The sequence below is a fragment of the Ursus americanus genome, chromosome 24 (assembly GCF_024610735.1).
Source record: "Ursus americanus isolate L20-20 chromosome 24, mUrsAme1.1.p, whole genome shotgun sequence".
NCBI classification, from domain to species: domain Eukaryota; kingdom Metazoa; phylum Chordata; class Mammalia; order Carnivora; family Ursidae; genus Ursus; species Ursus americanus.
In genome coordinates, this window is record NC_142150.1 from 6,837,570 (window position 1) to 6,855,932 (window position 18,363).

At 36.7% G+C, this 18,363-nt stretch overlaps 1 protein-coding gene across 4 annotated transcripts in view; it reads left to right on the plus strand.

Moving 5' to 3' along the window:
• The window catches only part of NUCB2 (nucleobindin 2), a 44,736-nt gene that overhangs the window by 16,379 nt on the left and 9,994 nt on the right, over positions 1 to 18,363 (plus strand). For all 4 annotated transcript variants that reach the window (XM_045796596.2, XM_045796595.2, XM_045796599.2 and 1 more), the window contains exons 3-5: positions 6,776 to 6,919; positions 7,482 to 7,589; positions 11,222 to 11,348. In XM_045796596.2, the coding sequence (XP_045652552.1) occupies positions 6,776 to 6,919; positions 7,482 to 7,589; positions 11,222 to 11,348 (379 nt within the window). The remainder of the gene's footprint in view (positions 1 to 6,775; positions 6,920 to 7,481; positions 7,590 to 11,221; positions 11,349 to 18,363) is intronic.

Genomic DNA, 18,363 nt, shown 5'->3' on the forward strand with positions numbered 1-18,363 from the left:
TACTATCTTCATTTGCTTTGTTTGATACTCAAGGGTAAACTTGTTTCATCTCAGTAACAAAGTATAACAGAGTTTTGTCTACTTGTGGTGTCTTCCTGTCTAAAGTCAGGTAAAGCCCTTTGTTGTTCCTTTACAAGAAAGAGTGAAGTTGCTGTTATTCCTTTAGGATCAAGTATTTGCTTCCCTAATATCAGCTGCTTCATTTCTCTGTTTACACAATAACTCTATTTCCATGCCAAATCATAATTTAATCCTTTTTGAAGACATTAAAAACGGCGATTAGACTCAGTTTGTGAAGTAACAACAATGCAAAAACTCAATCCGAAGAAATGGGTGTAAGAATATCGATGGTAACTTTCAGGCACAGACAGTAAAGATTATATTGCTATTGCCACTTGGCGAATCATAATTTTAAAGTTCCATTAAATGAAAAGCACTCTTTGATCTCTGAGATGTTAAACTCAGGAAATTGTGCATTTTGGAATTGTAAATACATTATCAGTAATTTGATTAAATATAAACAGAGAAAATAGTCCAAAGACAGAGATTATTAGGCTAGATTAAAAAGTGTGCGTATCTCCACACACTAATCAAAAGAAAATGTGATATAATGAGCACTGGGTATTCTATAAGATTGATGAATCACTGAATTCTACCTCTGAAACTAATACATTATAGGTTAATTCATTGAATTTAAATGAAAAAAAAAAACAAAAAACAAAAAATTGTTGACCTGAAAAAAAATAGCTTAATTTGAAATTGAAAAAACAAAGAAAGAAAAGAAAACAAATTTAGCTATATTACTGTCGAATAGAGTAGACCTTAAGGCAAAGGGTATAAATTGACTCAAATGTATAAAAGATTAAATCTACCAAAAAGCTAGAAAATCTTAAATTTGTGTGCATTTAATAACATAGCCTCAACATATTTAAATAAAATTGACTGAATTATAAGGAAAACAGATAAATCCAAAATCATATGGCAAGATTTTTACTTACTTTCTAGTAATCATAGTTTAAGCAGACAAAAATCATTAAAAATATAAATATTGGAGGGGTGCCTGGGTGGCTCAGTTGGTTAAGTGTCTGACTCTTGATCTCAGCTCAGGTCTTGATCTAGGGGTCATGAGTTAAGCCCCGCATTGGGCTCCTACCCACTTTAAAAAAAAGAAAAGAATATAAAAATTGGATAATTAGGAAAAGCTAATGGCTAGTTTATACTTCCATACTTTTATTGGTTAATGATGGTTTATAAACTATATTTGTTCTTTTTTTCTGTTCACATTTTTTATAGGCTCTGATTTTTTGCTGTTTTTCCTTACTGTTTAAAAATTGAAATTTGATTCATATATCATAAAATTCACACTTTTAAGTGTACAATTTCTCGTATATTGACAAAGTTGTACAATCATCACTATTGTCTAATTTTAGAACATTTTTATTACCCCAAATAGGAAACCCATGCCCATTACCAGTCATTTCTCACTCCCGCCTCTGCCCACCAGTAGTCCTAAGCAACCATTAATCTACTTTCTTTCTCTATGGATTCGCTTTTTTCTGGACATTAGATAGAAATAGAATCATCTACTATGTGTCTTTTTGCATTTGGTTGTATTTGTTTTTAACCAGTTCTGTTATATTTAATTTGAAAACAAACAAGTTTCTCCTTGAACTCTCAATCTTTTGTCCTCTAAAGTTATCAAAAATTGAAACTGCTTTTGGATTTGAAATGGCAGTCCACAATTCATTATCTCCTTCCTACAAAAGTAAAAATATATCCAGCTTGAATGAAATGCAAGTCTGGAAATCTCTGAACCTGAAATCAAGAAGGAACTTTCTCCTCCAGTAGCAAACGTGTTAAGTTTTGATCAGAGGGCAACTGGGAGTGAAGATGTGAAATCTTTCTGGCTTTGCCTCATTTTATTGTATGTAGATAGCAAGTTTCTTTGGTGGTTAATTTTTGTATCTTTGTATCCTGGCACCCAGATCTTCTACTTCCTCTACTGATATAATTTTAAACTGGCTGAATAAGCAATAAATCATATAACAATCATTTCATACAATTGGTGTGAGCTCAAGCAATTTTATTAGCATTTCTTATTTTTAAGATTTTTTTTTTTTTTTTTGGAGAGAGAGAGAGAGCACGAGGCTGTGGGGCTGGGGGTGGAAGGGGCAGAGGGAGAGGGACAAGCAGACTCCCCGCCGAGCAGGGGCCTGACTCAGGGCTCCATCCCAGGGCCCCGAGATCATGACCTGAGCCCAAGGCAGACACTTGACTGAGCCACCCAGGTGCCCCATTATTTCCGATGATATAACAGGAAAACATCTTTAACAAAAAGAAAAAACTGGTAATAGAATTTAAGAGCTTAGAGAGTACTGAGGTTTAGTTAAATTCCCCTTAAAAAAATCCATTATTTTTAAAAATAAGAAGTGGGGAAAGTTAATTAACTGCTCTATGATCTCATAGCAAGTGAGTGGTGCAGCTGGAATTAGAATATAGACCTAAATTTAATTTTGCCTTACTCTTCTTAGATGTAACACCCATTTCTCTGTTCCTTGAGGATCTAAATTTACTCTTCAGATAAGCATTCTTTGTCTCTCTTTGCAGAGGAGGTTCGTGAATAACAAAGCAAAGGGAGGCAGTATGTTTTCAAATGTTAGCATGCGTCAGAATTACCTGTAGGGCTTGTTAAAACAGATTATGCCTCGGGGCGCCTGGGTGGCACAGCGGTTGAGCGTCTGCCTTCGGTTCGGGGCGTGATCCCGGCGTTACGGGATCGAGTCCCACATCGGGCTCCTCCGCTGTGAGCCTGCTTCTCCCTCTCCCACTCCCCCTGCTTGTGTTCCCTCTCTCGCTGGCTGTCTCTCTCTGTCGAATGAATAAATAAATAAAATCTTTAAAAAAAACAAACAAACAGATTATGCCCCTCCCTCCCCGGTTCTCCAATTTAGAAGTCTGGAGAAAGCCTTGATAATTTGCATTTCTGACAAACTCCCAGGTGATGCTGCTGCTGCTGCCCCAGGGATCACACTTTGAGAACCGCTGCTTGAAAACAATTGTAGGCTTTGGAGTCAGTCATTCCCAGACCCAAACAATGGCAAAATGACTTACTCCTGACTGACCTGGATCAGGTTTTTTTTTTAACTGATATGTCTCAGTTTCCTGTACTTCAAAATGGGGATAATAATATTTATTTCACAGAATCATCGTAAGAATTAATTTCTTAATATAAAAAAGATTTAGCATACTGTTAGTACATAGTAAACACTCAATTGATGGTTTCTATAGTTATTTATAAGTCTGGGTCCCAGTTAAAAGTTAATGAACCATAAATTCAGTTAAAGTTTTAGAGTAGATACCCAGAGATTTCTTGTTACTTAGTCATTTTGAGATGCTGAGATGTGTGTGCACGCACACACACACACACACACACATTCATATGTACAAACATGATCCTCGCTTGACTTCCCTTCTCATTTATGGGAAACCTAGCAGAACAATAGGAGAAGAAGAGACAAATTGCAGAAGGGATTCCACTTCCAAGATTCGATTTAACTGTAATTTACTCTTATTAATCTCAGGCTTCTATTGTATATTGAAGTAAAGGTGGACACTATTTTTGAAAAAGAGCATATTTCAAAATATGGGACAGCTGCCAATTGCTGAGACAGAACTTCTTATTAATTGCCCTGTGTGTATGTGTGATACGTGGTAGAAGGAGAGAATAGGACATTGGAGGTACCGTGGGTGGAGGGGAGGAGTCTATGTGAAAGATGCTTCCAAACTCTGGGTTGCCCAAATCTAGGGCTAGTCACAGTTCCTGAGGAGGTCTGCAAAATGCAGTTACAGAGGTGTATCACTGGCTTTCTGCGGGCACATTTATAGAAAGACCATTCAAATAATGTTAGCACTTCTTCGTTTTCCAACTATATGTGTACCATGTTAGGGGCCATGGAGACTCAATTAAACTTTAGAAATTGTGTAGAAGACATCAAAGTTGACTTGAGCAGTTAAGTCATAATTTGGACTTTGGGGCCATGATTACCCTTTTTAATGGTCATTTGGTCAGCCTGTTTGCAGGGACCCACAGGACTCGCAAAGGTAACAAAAGTTTCCATTCAGGGTTTTTAAAAAACAACTAGCTCAATGATACTTAATTTTCTTTAAAAAGGTAAAGATAAAGCTAATAAATACATGCAAAGATGCCTCACATTATTAGTCAATGAAATGCAAATCAAAATCAAAGTGAGACACCACTTTACATGTAGTAGGTTGGCTGTAATAAAAAGACCATAACACATGGTGGTGAGGATGTGGAGAGATTGGAAGCCGCATATATTGCTGGTGGGGGTGTAAAATGGTCCTTTGGAAAAGCTATACAAAAAAATGAAATACTGATTCATGGCACAACATGACTGGACCTTGAAAATACAATGCTAAATGAAAAAGGCCAGATACAAAAGCCACATGTTATATGTTTCCATATATATGAAATGTCCACAATAGACAAATCTATACCGACTGAAAGTGGATTAATGGTTGCTAGGGGTTGTGAGAATGAGGGAATGGGAAGTGACTGTTAATGGGTACAGGGTTCTTTTTGGAGTGATGAAAATGTTCTAAAAAATTAGATAGTGGTGATAATTGCACAACCTTGTGCATATACTATTATCCTCTGAATTGTACAATTTCAAAGAGTAAGTTTTGAGGCATGTAAATTACCTCTCAAAAATGAAAACCAAAAATAAAATATACACCTGTAATGGACATGAAGCATGAATGAGAAACTTTGGTTGTCATAAAAAATAATTGTGAGAAGAGGAGGTGATTCATGGTAGATATACTTTCTGTGGAGAAACAAATCATCCTTCTATTAAAGATTGAGAATGCATAGTAGCCCATCACAAGCTCCGAAAGTCTTGCAATGCTGAAAACTTTATTTAAGCTTCATTGAGCCATCATCTCCCAAACACTTCATCCTGAAAAACATTTACTCACAAGGATCATGTTGAAGAACTAGTGTTCTAGAGGAGAAAGAATCTTGGGGTTGAGCATATGTATGTAGGAATTACCTGGAAAGTTTCTTTTTTTCTTTCTTTCAATTCTTTAAAATTAAATTTTAGTTAATTAACATGTAATGTATTATTGGTTTCAGAGGTTGTGATTCCTCAGTCTTATATAATATCCAGTGCTCATTACACGTGTCCTCCTTAATGTCCAGCACCCAGTTACCCCATCCGTCCACACCCCACCCCTCCAGCAACCCTCAGTGTGTTTATCTGGAAAGTTTTTTAAAACAGATTCTGGACCTCACCCCAGAGATTCTGATTCCAGAGGTCTTGGGAGCAGCCTGAGAATCAAGCTCCCAGGTGATTCGATCCTTCAGGTTTGAGAACTAAACTTTGAGTAGCATCTTTACCGAATAGACATATCCTGTACCTTAAACGGGTGAATTTTATGGCATGTGAGTTATATCTCAATAGAGATGCTAAAAAATTTGGTGTATTAGAAATAGCACTAAAACGTGAGTTCTAGTGATTTTGTAATGCAAGACTATGGTCTGTGAGTGAATTGTTTTCATCCAAGTTTTCTTTATCTGTAAACGAATCACTGCCCTGTTTAGGGCAACTGTCTAGGGTTGTGGTGAAAATGAGGCAGTATACTCTTCTCCAAATTGTGTTCTATGGCTAAAAATGTGACTTAAAAAATCTATGGTCAGCTAAGTTTGGGAGATTCTGAGTTAAATAATGCATATTCCACACAGCTGGTCAGACCAATATTCTTGACTTGCACCCTAACATGAGTCTGTATGTATAAAATCAATTAAATATGAGATTTTTATTCATTCTAGTCCTCCAGAGCTACTAAAGATCCATATGGCGTGGAAACTGTTTGAATAAACATAATCTGAATAATATTGTGGGAACAGCCATACTTGCTTCTCTCTTGTTTCAAGCTTGATATTTTATTGAACTATTTATCTGAAAAATTATTGAGCAAAAAGAATTTTAGCAAATGACTACTGTGATGAAATAATATTTGTAAGGCTAAGAGAATATTTTACCTAGTTGTCTCTTTAAATCAACTTATATTTATAGAGCAACTTATTTTCAAAATTAGGTTGAAGCTAAATTAAATATATCTAGAAACAATTTTGGTTCCCTAGTATTTTAATTGAAAAAAAAAAAAGTTTTTCCTTACTTCTCCTTTTCTTAAATTTGGTCTATTAATTTTTTAAGATTTTTGAGACCCTTATTATCATTTTTATTTGAAGCTTTTATAATTAACTAAATGTTTTCTTATACTATAAGCTGTTTAAACTTTAAAGTTTTGTTTCCTGGGGCTCCTGGGTGGCCCAGTTGGTTGGGCGTCTACCTTTGATCCAAGTCATGATCCCGGGGTCCTGGGATCGAGCCCCACATCAGGCTCCCTGCTTGGCGGGGAGTCTGCTTTTCCCTCTCCCTCTGCTGCTTCCTCTGCTTGTGGTCTCTCTCTGTCAAATAAATAAATAAAATCTTAGAAAATAAATAAATGAAATTTTGTTTCCTTTTCTTTTTAATTTTAGTTGAAAAGCATTTCTCTCCTGACTTTCTTTAGTGATCTGTATTAAGCATTATTTTGATAAGCTATAATCTATTTTTAACCTCTTTCTAGAACTATTTTGCATTAAATTTCTTGAAGTTGGTTATATTATTAACATGGCATTGGGAACACATGTAATTATAGTTTGAAGACATCTTTTCAGGACCTTACTATAATTATACCTTTATTTCAGATGAGGTGGAGGACCATCTTACTACAATATTGCTTTCTCTTGGTTTCCTGTCTACTTACTGCTCTTGAAGCTGTGCCTATAGACATAGACAAGACAAAAGTAAAAAATCCTCAACCTGTGGACAGCGCAAAGATAGAACCACCAGTAAGTAAAATGATAAAGATAACCTTGTGGGAAGAATTTTAACCAAATGTTGCTAATATTTATTACTTTAAAAATTGTACATTTAGGAACTGTTTCTGAAAGAGCAGTAAAAGAATGTTGGATAAGCATATGTTTAATATTAGACAATTTATTTAATGTAGTTCGCATATTAAATAATGCACAGGAGAATTAATCATAATGTATTTCCAATGGAGAGCTCACTAGCCAAGAAAACGTGGTATTACATTCAAAGGAGATACAGTGATGAGGAGAGACAGGTGACAGTGGAGTAAAATCAACCCACTAGTATTATTGGTTAAATTCTAATTGTCTAAGCCATACAGAAAACGTACCTTTATGTAACAATAAAACATTGCATTGGTTCTGATACAAAATTCTTCATTTGAGAAATACAGCTTTTTAACTTTGTCCCAGCTATCAGAGTAGATACGTCTCAATGACATTTTGCTAGTCTTTTTTTTTTTTTTTTTAGGATTGAGATCTTTAGATGCAGGGAAGGAAAAACTTTCAGAAACATTATTGTTTGTTTCTTAATTTGAAGGATACTGGACTTTATTATGACGAATATCTTAAGCAAGTGATTGATGTGCTGGAAACAGATAATCATTTCAGAGAAAAGCTCCAGAAAGCAGACATAGAGGAAATAAAGGTAAATGTAATAAATAATTATTTAACAGACATTAGAACATCCCAGACACTGAGTTAAGTACTGGGAATACAAAGATGAGACTCTTTCCGGACTCTTGTTTATTCTGAATAAATAATATTTAGAAAAAGTTTATTAAAATGAATATATGATGGGGGTATAATATATTTTGGAGATGCAGAGCATGGACACATAATTCAGCAGTGGGGAAAGGTGGGAAGTCATTTTTCCTGATAGAGGTAATAGCATCATGCCAATAATTTCCCTCAATTATTTTGAGAGTAATCTACATTTCCTTTGAGGAATTAATTTGATCTACGGAACTGATTTCCTGGAGTGAATAACATTTAATGTAGAACTTTCAGTGTCTCTTATCTACTTAAGTTAGGATTAAGAACATTATTTGTGGAGGATGCCTGGGTGACTCAGTGGGTTAAATGTCCAACTTTTGGTTTCGGCTCAGGTTATGATCTTAGGGTCATGAGATTGAGCCACGCGTTGGGCTCCACAGTCAGTGTGGAGTCTGCCTGAGATTCTCTCTCTCCCTTTCCCTCTGCCCCTCTGCTGCTCTCTCTCTCTCTCTCAGATGAATAAATAAATCTTTTTTAAAAAGAACATTATTATTGTGTACGTAACAGAAAAGGTGGATAATAGGAAGTACGATAGAGAGATAATCCTGGTTTGGTATGGGAATACTTTTATAACTGCTTTTCACAGTCAATTCCTATTCCCTATTGGGGCAGGGGGAGACAAAATGTAGTAAGTTAAACAGTTATTCAATGAAAAAGATATAAGAATTAAAATAGAAAATAAAACTTAAGCCAACAGAAACATTATAAATAGCTCAGCAAAGACTCTTAGGAAAAACTGGGAGAAAAATGTTAGAATTTGTCCTTTTCAGCCAAGTATTTTGATCAGTCTTTTTAAGATTTTATTTATTTATTTAGACAGAGAGAGAGAGAGAGAGGAAGAGAGCACAAGCAGGGGGAGCGGCAGGCAGAAGGAGAGGGAGAAGCAGACTCCCTGCTGAGCAGGAAGCCCGATGCGGGGCTCGATCCCAGGACCCTGAGATCATGACCTGAGCCAAAGGCAGACGCTTAATGGACTGAGCCACCCAGGCACCCCTCAGCCAAGTATTTTGAAAGGGGAATCCTACTACATTTCTTCACTTTCCAAATATTGCTGACTGGAAAGATTACGGCGTTGCCCATATCACTCCACTGAATATACTTTGATGAAGGATGTCAGTGACTTCTTAATTGCCAAATCCAGGGAATACTTTTTATTCCTCTTCTTACTGGACTCCTTTCTATTATCTCAGTGGTTCTCAGATTTTAGGGCTTGTTGAAACACGGATTCCTGGGCCCCACCTATAGACTTCGTGATTCAGTTAGGCTAGATCTTGCATTTCTAAAGTTCCCAGGTGGTGCTAATGCTTCTACTTAGGGACCACACTTTGAGAACCATTTTTCTCTGTAATAATGATGTCCACTCTGTCCTTGAGTATATTGCTCTTTTTGCTCTGTAACAGTGTATTGTCCTAGTTCTCCTTCTTACCTCTGAACATTCTTTCTTGGTCTCCCTTGTAGGGGGTTTCTTTTCTTTACCTTCCTCAGTGGGCCCCGTTGACTTAGTCCTAAAAGGTTTGTCTGCCTGATTGCTAGTTAGACTTTGTGCAGTTTGTGATTGCAAATGCATTTATAAACAAGAGAAAGTAAGGTACTAGCTATTTTGTTTCTTAAATTTTGGAACATGTATCTAAGTACTCATCTATGAGAAAAGTAATCAAAGGAGACAACCTTAAAAAGATGAATTTTGAAAAGTTATTTATATATGTAATTACTAAAGCTTAAGGTGGCCAAGATATTTTTTAAACTTACTTTATTTATTTTTTTTAAAGATTTTATTTATTTATTTGACAGAGATAGAGACAGCCAGCGAGAGAGGGAACACAAGCAGGGGGAGTGGGAGAGGAAGAGCAGGCTCCCAGCAGAGGAGCCTGATGTGGGCTCGATCCCATAATGCCGGGATCACGCCCTGAGCCGAAGGCAGGCGCTTAACCGCTGTGCCACCCAGGCGCCCCTAAACTTACTTTATTGAAATGTAATTCACATACCTTAAAACTTGCCCCTTTAAAGATTTTATTTATTTATTTGACAGAGAGAGACAGTGAGACAGGGAACACAAACAAGGGGAGTGTGAGAGGGAGAAGCAGGCTTCCTGCCGAGCAGGGAGCCCGATGTGGGGCTTGATCCCAGGACCCGGGGATCATGACCTGAGCCTAAGGCAGACACTTAATGGCTGAGCCACCCAGACGCCCCAATACTTGCCTCCTTAAAGCATGTAATTCAGTAGTATATCTACCCATGAACATCACTATCTACTTTTAAACAGTTTTATTTCCCCCCAAAAGAAACCCTGTACCCATTAAGCCATCACTCTCCTTTTTCCCCCTCTTAGCCCTTGGCAACCATTGATCTACTTTCTATCTCTGATTTGCCTATTTTGGACATTCCACATAAATGGAGTCATGCAATATGTAGGCTTTTGTGTCTGGTTTCTTTAAGCATAATGTTTTCAAGGTTCATTGTATTGTAGCTTATATTGGTACATCCATTTCTTTTTATGGCTGAACAATATCCCACTTTATGGATATTCCATATTTTGGTTATCAGCTCACCAGTTGATAGACATTTGGTTATTTCTACTTTTATGCCAGTATGAATAATGCTGCTATGAACATTCGGGTACAAGTTTTTATGTGAACATGTGTTTCAATTCTTTAGGTATATAGCTAAGAATGGAATTGCTGGGTCATATGCTAATTCTGTGTTTAACTTTTTGAGGAATTGCCAAATTGTTTTTCAAAGTGGCTGCACCATTTAACAATTCAAGTTACATTACAAGTTCCTCCTTTGTGCTTTAATTATGCTTTCAATTATATGGTTTTTTTTTTCTTTCTCCAAGTTTTTATTTAAATTCCAGTAAACTTGCAGTGTACTATTAGTTTCAGGTGTTGAATTTTGTGATACATCACTTACATACAACACCCAGTGCTCATCACAGGAAGTGCCCTCCTTAATACCCATCACCTGTTTAACCCATCCCCCCTGCCTACCCCTTTCCAGTAACCCTCAGTGTGTTTTCTATAGTTAAGAGTCTGGTTTATAGTTTGCCTCTCTTTTCCCCCCCATATTCATCTGTTTTGTTTCTTAAATTCCACATAGGAGTGAAATCATGTGGTATTTTTCTTTCTCTGACTTATTTCACTTAGCATAATACTCTCTAGCTCCACCCATGTCATTGCAAATGGCAAGATTTCATTCTCTTTTACGGCTAATACTCGATTTTGTGTGTGTATGTGTGTGTGTATATATATATACACACACATCTTCTCTATCCATTGATCACTTGATGGACATTTGGGCTCTTTCCATAATATATGGTTTTTACATATCTTGATTTCAGAGTTATAAACTGAGTATCTTCTGAAAGGACTGCTTTTTGTAATATCAAATTTATCTAAATTAGTCAAAAGTATTTATCACTACTTTATCATAACCCTAATTTTAATATATTGTGTCTGGTCTCAAAATGGAACGTAATAAAGCAAACGAACTTGTTAATTTTGACAGAGTGGGAGGCTAAGCAAAGAACTGGATTTAGTAAGTCACCATGTGAGGACAAAACTTGATGAGCTGAAAAGGCAAGAAGTGGCAAGGTTGAGAATGCTAATTAAAGCTAAATTGGATTCCCTTCAAGGTAAGTGCTAAAGGAAAAGTAAAGAAGTTTCAGTATTTGGTTGTTGAGGTCAGCTTATATTGTCACATACTATGTTCTTCCAGTTAAAATTTAATGTTAGTATGGATTTGGCTTCTCTTAATTTTTAAAATTTAATTTTTTAAAATAGGTAATATATTCACATCATTCAAAAATCAAAACGATTAGCCTTAAATTATTATATCAATGAAAAGTAATGAATTAAGCCACTGATTTAAAGGAGAAAGAATAACATCAAAGGAACCAAAAGAGAGAAAATCTAATTATAACAATTTCCATAGATGAAATAGAAAAATTGTTAGAGAACTAGTTCTAAAAAAACCACACCAGGCCCAGAGAGTGTCAAAAGGAATTTTGTTAAACTACTGAAGAACAGATTGTCGGGGCACCTGGGTGGCTCAGTTGGTTAAGTGTCCAGCTCTTGGTTTCTTTCTTTTTTTTTTTTTTATTAGAAGATTTTATTTATTTATTTGACAGAGATAGAGACACCAGCGAGAGAGGGAACACAAGCAGGGGGAGTGGGAGAGGAAGAAGCAGGCTCATAGCGGAGGAGCCTGATGTGGGGCTCGATCCCATAACGCCGGGATCACGCCCTGAGCCGAAGGCAGGCACTTAACCTCTGTGCCACCCAGGCGCCCCCAGCTCTTGGTTTCTGCTCAGGTCATGATCTCAGGGTCGTGAGAGTGAGCCCCAGGTTGGGCTCCACACTCAGTGAGGAGTCTGCTTGAGATTCTCTTCCTTCCCTCTCCGCCTGCCCTCTCTCTTTCTCAAGCAAAAATAAATAAATCTTTTTTTTTAAAGGACAGATTGTCGATGTTATTTAAACTATTCCAGAGGATAGAAAAAGAAGGAAAGCTTTCCTACTCTTAATATGTATTGATGCCAAGACCAAACTTATCGTATGTCAAAAGTATACCATATAATAGCAAGTGGATTTATTTTAGGAATGCAAGATTGACTTAATATTAGGAAATGTAATACTATAAATCATCATATAAATAGAATTAAAGAGAAAAAATTTTTGGTGTGACAAAAGAAATCAAGAAGTCAAAGGAAAAAGGATAAGTTAGAATAAATCTTTGAAACTTCTGTCTTTTAAAATTAAGATTTGGGATGCCTGGGTGGCACAGTCGGTTAAGTGTCCAGCTCTTGGTTTTGACCCAAGTTGTGATCTCGGGGTTGTAAGATAGAGCCCTGTCTCATATGGGGCTCCAAGCTCAGTGCAGAGTCTGCTTAAGATTGTCTCTCCCTCTCCTTTGCCTCTCCCCACTCCCCCACTCATGCACACGCTCTCTCTCTAACATAAATAAATAAATAGATAAAATTAAGATTTGATTTTTTTTAGAGCAGTATGAGGTATACAGCAAAAGTGAAGGGAAGGTGCAGAGATTTCCCATATACCCCTAGCCCCCCAAACATGCATAACCTCCTTCATTACTGGCATCACCCACCAGAGTGGTAAATTTGTTACAATTGATGAACCTACGTTGACACATCATATTCTCCCAAAGTCCATAGTTTACACTAGAGTTCACTTTTGGTGTTTTACATTCTATGGGTTTGGACAAATCTATAATGATATGTATCTACCATTATCGTATCACACAGTGTAGTTTCACTGCCCTAAAAATCCTCTGTACTCTGCCTATTCGTGCTCCTATATTCTTTTAATTTTAGACTATGAGAAGATTAAATAGCTATGAAGTAGGATTTTTAAAATGTGAAGAAATCCGCAGATAAGGAAGTAATCTCATATATAGCCATCTCTTTATCTACAGAAAAGGAGCAATTGACAAAATTCAACACCCCTTCTTAATTTTAAAAAAGTAATGAAATAGTAATCAATAGATACTTCTGTAACATGGTCAGGTACGTCTAACTCAGCCACATCATACTTAGTGGGGAAATACAAGTATGTGTTCTAACTAAAATCAGGCACAAGACAGTGATGTCCACACTCACCACTACTAATTAGCATGGCATTGGAGGTACGAGCCAAAACAATTACATAAATGAAAAAAAATTGGAGGTAAAGTAATTGAAAAGGAGTTGATAAAACCAGTTCTGTATGCAGGTGATACGATTATTACTTGGAAAAATCAAAATAATTGAGTAAAAAATAGCATAACAAGAAAATTCAGCAAAGTAAACTTTATATGCAGAAATCAGTATTTTTCATATGCAACAGCCAGTTACAAGATATAATGAAAGAAAAGACTCCATTAACAAATACCAACAAAGATAAAATACCCAGAATAAACCTATTAAGAATTTGGACTTATAGACTAAAAGTTTTAAAATACTCCTGAAGGATGCAAAAGTAGACTTGAAAAAAATGAGAGGACATAACATCTTTTTGATACAAAGACTCAACATTATAAACATGTCAACTTTCCTTAGGTTAATTTATAAATTTGACATGATCAAAATAAAAATATGTACTTTTTTTTCCTGCTACTAGGCAAGTTAATTTTAAAGTTCCTATGACAAAGGAAATAAACAAAAAAAGCTATATACTTTGGAAAAAGAACAATGAAGGACTAGATAGATATGTTAGCTATTAAAATATATCACCAAGCCTCAGTCATTAGAACTGTTATGTTTTTGGCATATAAGTAGAAAGACCAGTGGAACTGAATAGAAATACCAGAAGTAAAAGTAAATACATTTAGAATTTAGTTTGAATTAAAGGTGGTATCCTTATTAGTGGGATCAAGATAGATTTTTGAAAAGAATAATGTTGATACAATTGGGTAGCCAGTTGGAAAAAGGTACAGTTAGATCTCTACCTCATTTACATTAGAATAACTACAAATGAATCAAAGATATCAGTGTAGAAAATAATACCATAAAAGCACTAGATGACAACATAGGTGAATTTCTTTATTATCTTGAAATTGCCTTTCTAATTATGAAGCAAAATCAAGAGGCTAGATTTGACGAGTGGGAGACCCTTCCAGCTGACTTTGTGACATGTCCCCATAGGCTGCTTATCTGGGTGGTTCATTGGCATTAATAAACATCTGAACATTTACTCCTGGTAAATAGTAGTCCTTAAACTTTTCATAAGAACCACCTGGGTTAAAAATGCAGTTTACTGGATCTTACCTCTAGAGATTTTGATTCTGGGGGTGAGTAATATGCATTTTAAACATGTGCCTGTCATCAGTGGGTCATATTGGAGAAAAGCTTGTGTAGAGCATTAAACTCCCTGCTGCTGAATAGACACAGAAAACAAGTACCAAATACTCCTCATCCTGAGATTAAGGATATCAATGAGAGGTAAACTGAGTCATACCCTACCACTTCAGGTGGTCAGGCATAGAAGGAGCTTCCATCCTTAAAGCTGGGCTGAAGGTATTTTGAGGTTACTTTCCTCTTAGACAACCTCCATCCCTTCAATCTTGGCAATATTTTCTCTATTCCAAATAGGGGATGAATTTCATAATCTAAAGAAAACTGTCTGATGCTTAGAAAACTTATGAATGTTTTCTCATTGATTCAGAATTAATGAATTGAAATTTCTGATAATTTGAAGAAAGACTTAAAGGGTCCTTTTTTTTTTTTTTTTTGGTGTAATTTTAAAGTAAGTAATACGTTCACATGGCTGAAAACCAGAAACTATAGAAGGCATATAGCAAAAGTGCTCTGATATTTTTGTACCCTATCAATTCCCACTGCTCCAAACATGATCCTTCTATTTCTTCATTCTTATATAAGCAAATACAAATAGAAGTCCTTATTTTTCCTCTCTTTTTATGCAAAAGGTAGCATGTAATATACATTTTGTGCTTTGTATTTTTCTTATAACAACATATTTGGAGATCTTTCTGTATTAGTCTATAGAGACCATTTCATTAAAAAAAGGTTTTTTTTACAGCTGCATAGATTTCCATTATATGGATATGCCATAATTTATTTAACTAGGCCACTGGTGATGGATATTTGGGTTATTTCTAGCAAACACTCTTGTACATATCTCACTATCTGTGTAAAATTATCTGTAGGGATGAGTTCCCTACAGAGAAACTATGTATGTGTATTTATAGTTTTGATAGATGTTGCCACCTCCACAGAGATTGTATCAGTACACACTCTTCTGTTATAATTTCTCACATCCTGCTAATAGTATGTATCTTCAAACTTTAAGAGTTTTACCATTCTGCTAGATAGTATAATAGTGTAGTTTTAATATGTATTTCTCCTATTTTGAGTGAGGTTAAGTATCTTTTCATGTATTTCACTGTCTGGTCACATCTTTTAGGCCTGGGTCTTAGGACAAATCTTTTCTTCATAAGTAAAATTCGTGCAGTGCCCTACAAAGAATTCAGCGACATCTTAATTTAACTAAATTCAGCAGTTTCTTACTTTCTCATATAACAAAATGTTCCGGGCTCATCTTGTACCTATCCTGCCCCAGGTCTGGAATGAGCCATTTCTCTGAGGATTCCTGGTTCTTTTCAGTGGGAAGTAACATCACAGACCAAAGACTGGCACTAAGTGTGCTCATTGCTTCTGGAATATATTTTCTTTATTTTTTTAAAGATTTTATTTATTCATTTGAGAGAGAGAGAAGCACAAGCAGGGGGAGGGGCAGAGGCAGAGAGAGCAGCAGATTCCCCGCTGAGCGGGGAGCCCGACACTCCGGGCTCAATCCCAGGACTCTGGGATCATGAGCTGAGCCGAAGGCAGATGCTAAACCAGCTGAGCCACCCAGGCGCCCCTGGAATATATTTTCTTATTGACATTTTCATCAGACAGAGGTAGGAGATTTATGTAGGTCCATATACATTGACATATACAAGCACACACATTTTTAGATGTATAAATGTATGTGTGTGTGTACCTGTAAAACATACATGCATACATGTGTACATATTCATATTTTGGAAATAAGCTCATGCAGTGCTAATTCTCATCTATGTCCAGAGATTTCTTTCTTTTTTTAAATTTAAATTCGATTAATTAACATATAATGTATTATTAGTTTCAGAGGTAGAGGTCAGTGATTCATCAGTCTTATAGAAGACCCAGTGCTCATTACATCATGTGCCCTCCTTAATGTCCATCACCCAGTTACCCCATCTTCCCACTCCCACCCCCTTCAGTAACCTCAGTTTCTTTCCTATGATTAAGAGTCTCTTGTGGTTTGTCTCCCTCTCTGATTTTGTCCTGTTTTATTTTTTCCCCTCTTCCCCTCTGATCCTCTGTTTTGTTTCTTAAATTCCACATATGAGTGAGATCATATGATAATTGCCTTTCTCTGATTGACTTATTTTGCTTACCATAATACCCTCTAGTTCCATCTACATTGTTGCAAGTGGCAGGATTTCATTTTTTTTTTGATGGCTGAGTAGTATTCCATTATGTATATATATATAGCACATCATCTTTATCCATTCATCTGTTGATGGTCATCTGGGCTCTTTCCATAGTTTGGCTATTGTGGACATTGCTGCTATAAACATTGGGGTGCAGGTGCCCCTTTGAATCACTATATTTGTATCTTTGGGTTAAATACCTGGTAGTGCAATTGCTGGGTCCTAGAGTAGCTCTATTTCCTACTTTTTGAGGAACCTCCATACTGTTTTCCAGAGTGGCTGTCCCAGCTTACATTCCCACCAACAGTGTAAGAGGGTTCCCCTTTCTCCATATCCTCGCCAATATCTGTCATTTCCTGACTTGTTCATTTTAGCCATTCTGACTGGTGTGAGGAGGTATCTCATTGTGGTTTTGATTTGTATTTCCCTGATGCCAAGTCAGAGATTTCTTTCTTGCCTTCCATGATTCCATATTTGTACATTCCTTTCTCCTGAGAACCCTGACTTTTAACAAATCAACGCATGTACCTATTTTGTTCATTTCTATAATCCAACTGAAATAGTCCATATTCACTTTACCCATTCAACTATAATAAACTGTTGCTTGTTTGTTTGTTTGTTTTTAAGTAGGCTCCATGCCCAGTGTGGAGCCCAAAGTGGGGTTTGAACTCACAACCCTGAGATCAAGACCTGAGCTGAGATCAAGAGTCAGATGCTAGGGGTGCCTGGGTGGCTCAGTAGGTTAAGTGGCTGCCTTAGGCTTGGGACTGTGCCCCGTATCATTAGGCTCCCTGGTCAGTGAGGAGTCTGCTTCTCCTGTCTCTCTGTCCCTGCCCCTATCCATGCTCTCTCTCTTTCTCTCAAATAAATACATAAAATCTTAAAAAAAAAAAAAAAAGTCAGATGCTTAACCAGCTGAGCCAGCTAGATGCCCCAAACAGTAGCTTGTTTTATTTTATTTTATTTTAATTTAATTTAATTTATTTTATTTTTTTCTTAAAGATTTTATTTATTTACTTGTCAGAGAGAGAGAGAGCACGCACAAGTGGGGAGAGCAGCAGGCAGAGGCAGAGAGAGAAGCAGACTCCCCGGCTGAGCGGGGAGTCCAACGCGGGGCTCGATCCCAGGACCCTGGGATCATGACCTGAGCCAAAGGAAGACACTTAACCTACTGAGCCACCCAGGTGTCCCAGTAGCTTGTTTTAAAAAATTATTCACAAAGAGAAACAATTGATAGTTCTTTAAAAATAAGTATCCAAATGAATTTACCTGAATTAGATTTTTATGTTTCCATGAAGGATTCACTGGCATAGCATACAAAAATTCCTTCATATAAATTTTAGAACAATTTTTTTAATAAATTCTATTTAGCAGGGGTGCCTTGGTGGCTCAGTCGTTAAGCGTCTGCCTTTGGCTCAGGGCGTGATCCCAGAGTCCTGGGATCGAGCCCCACATCAGGCTCCTCCGCTGGGGGCCTGCTTCTTCCTCTCCCACTCCCCCTGCTTGTGTTCCCTCTCTTGCTGGCTGTCTCTATCTCTGTCGAATAAATAAATAAAATCTTTAAAAAAAAAATTCTACTTAGGAGCCACCTGGCTGGCTCAGTTGGAAGAGGATGCGACTCTTGATCTCGGGGTTGTGAGTCTGAGCCCCACTTTGGGTGTAGAGATTGCTCAAAA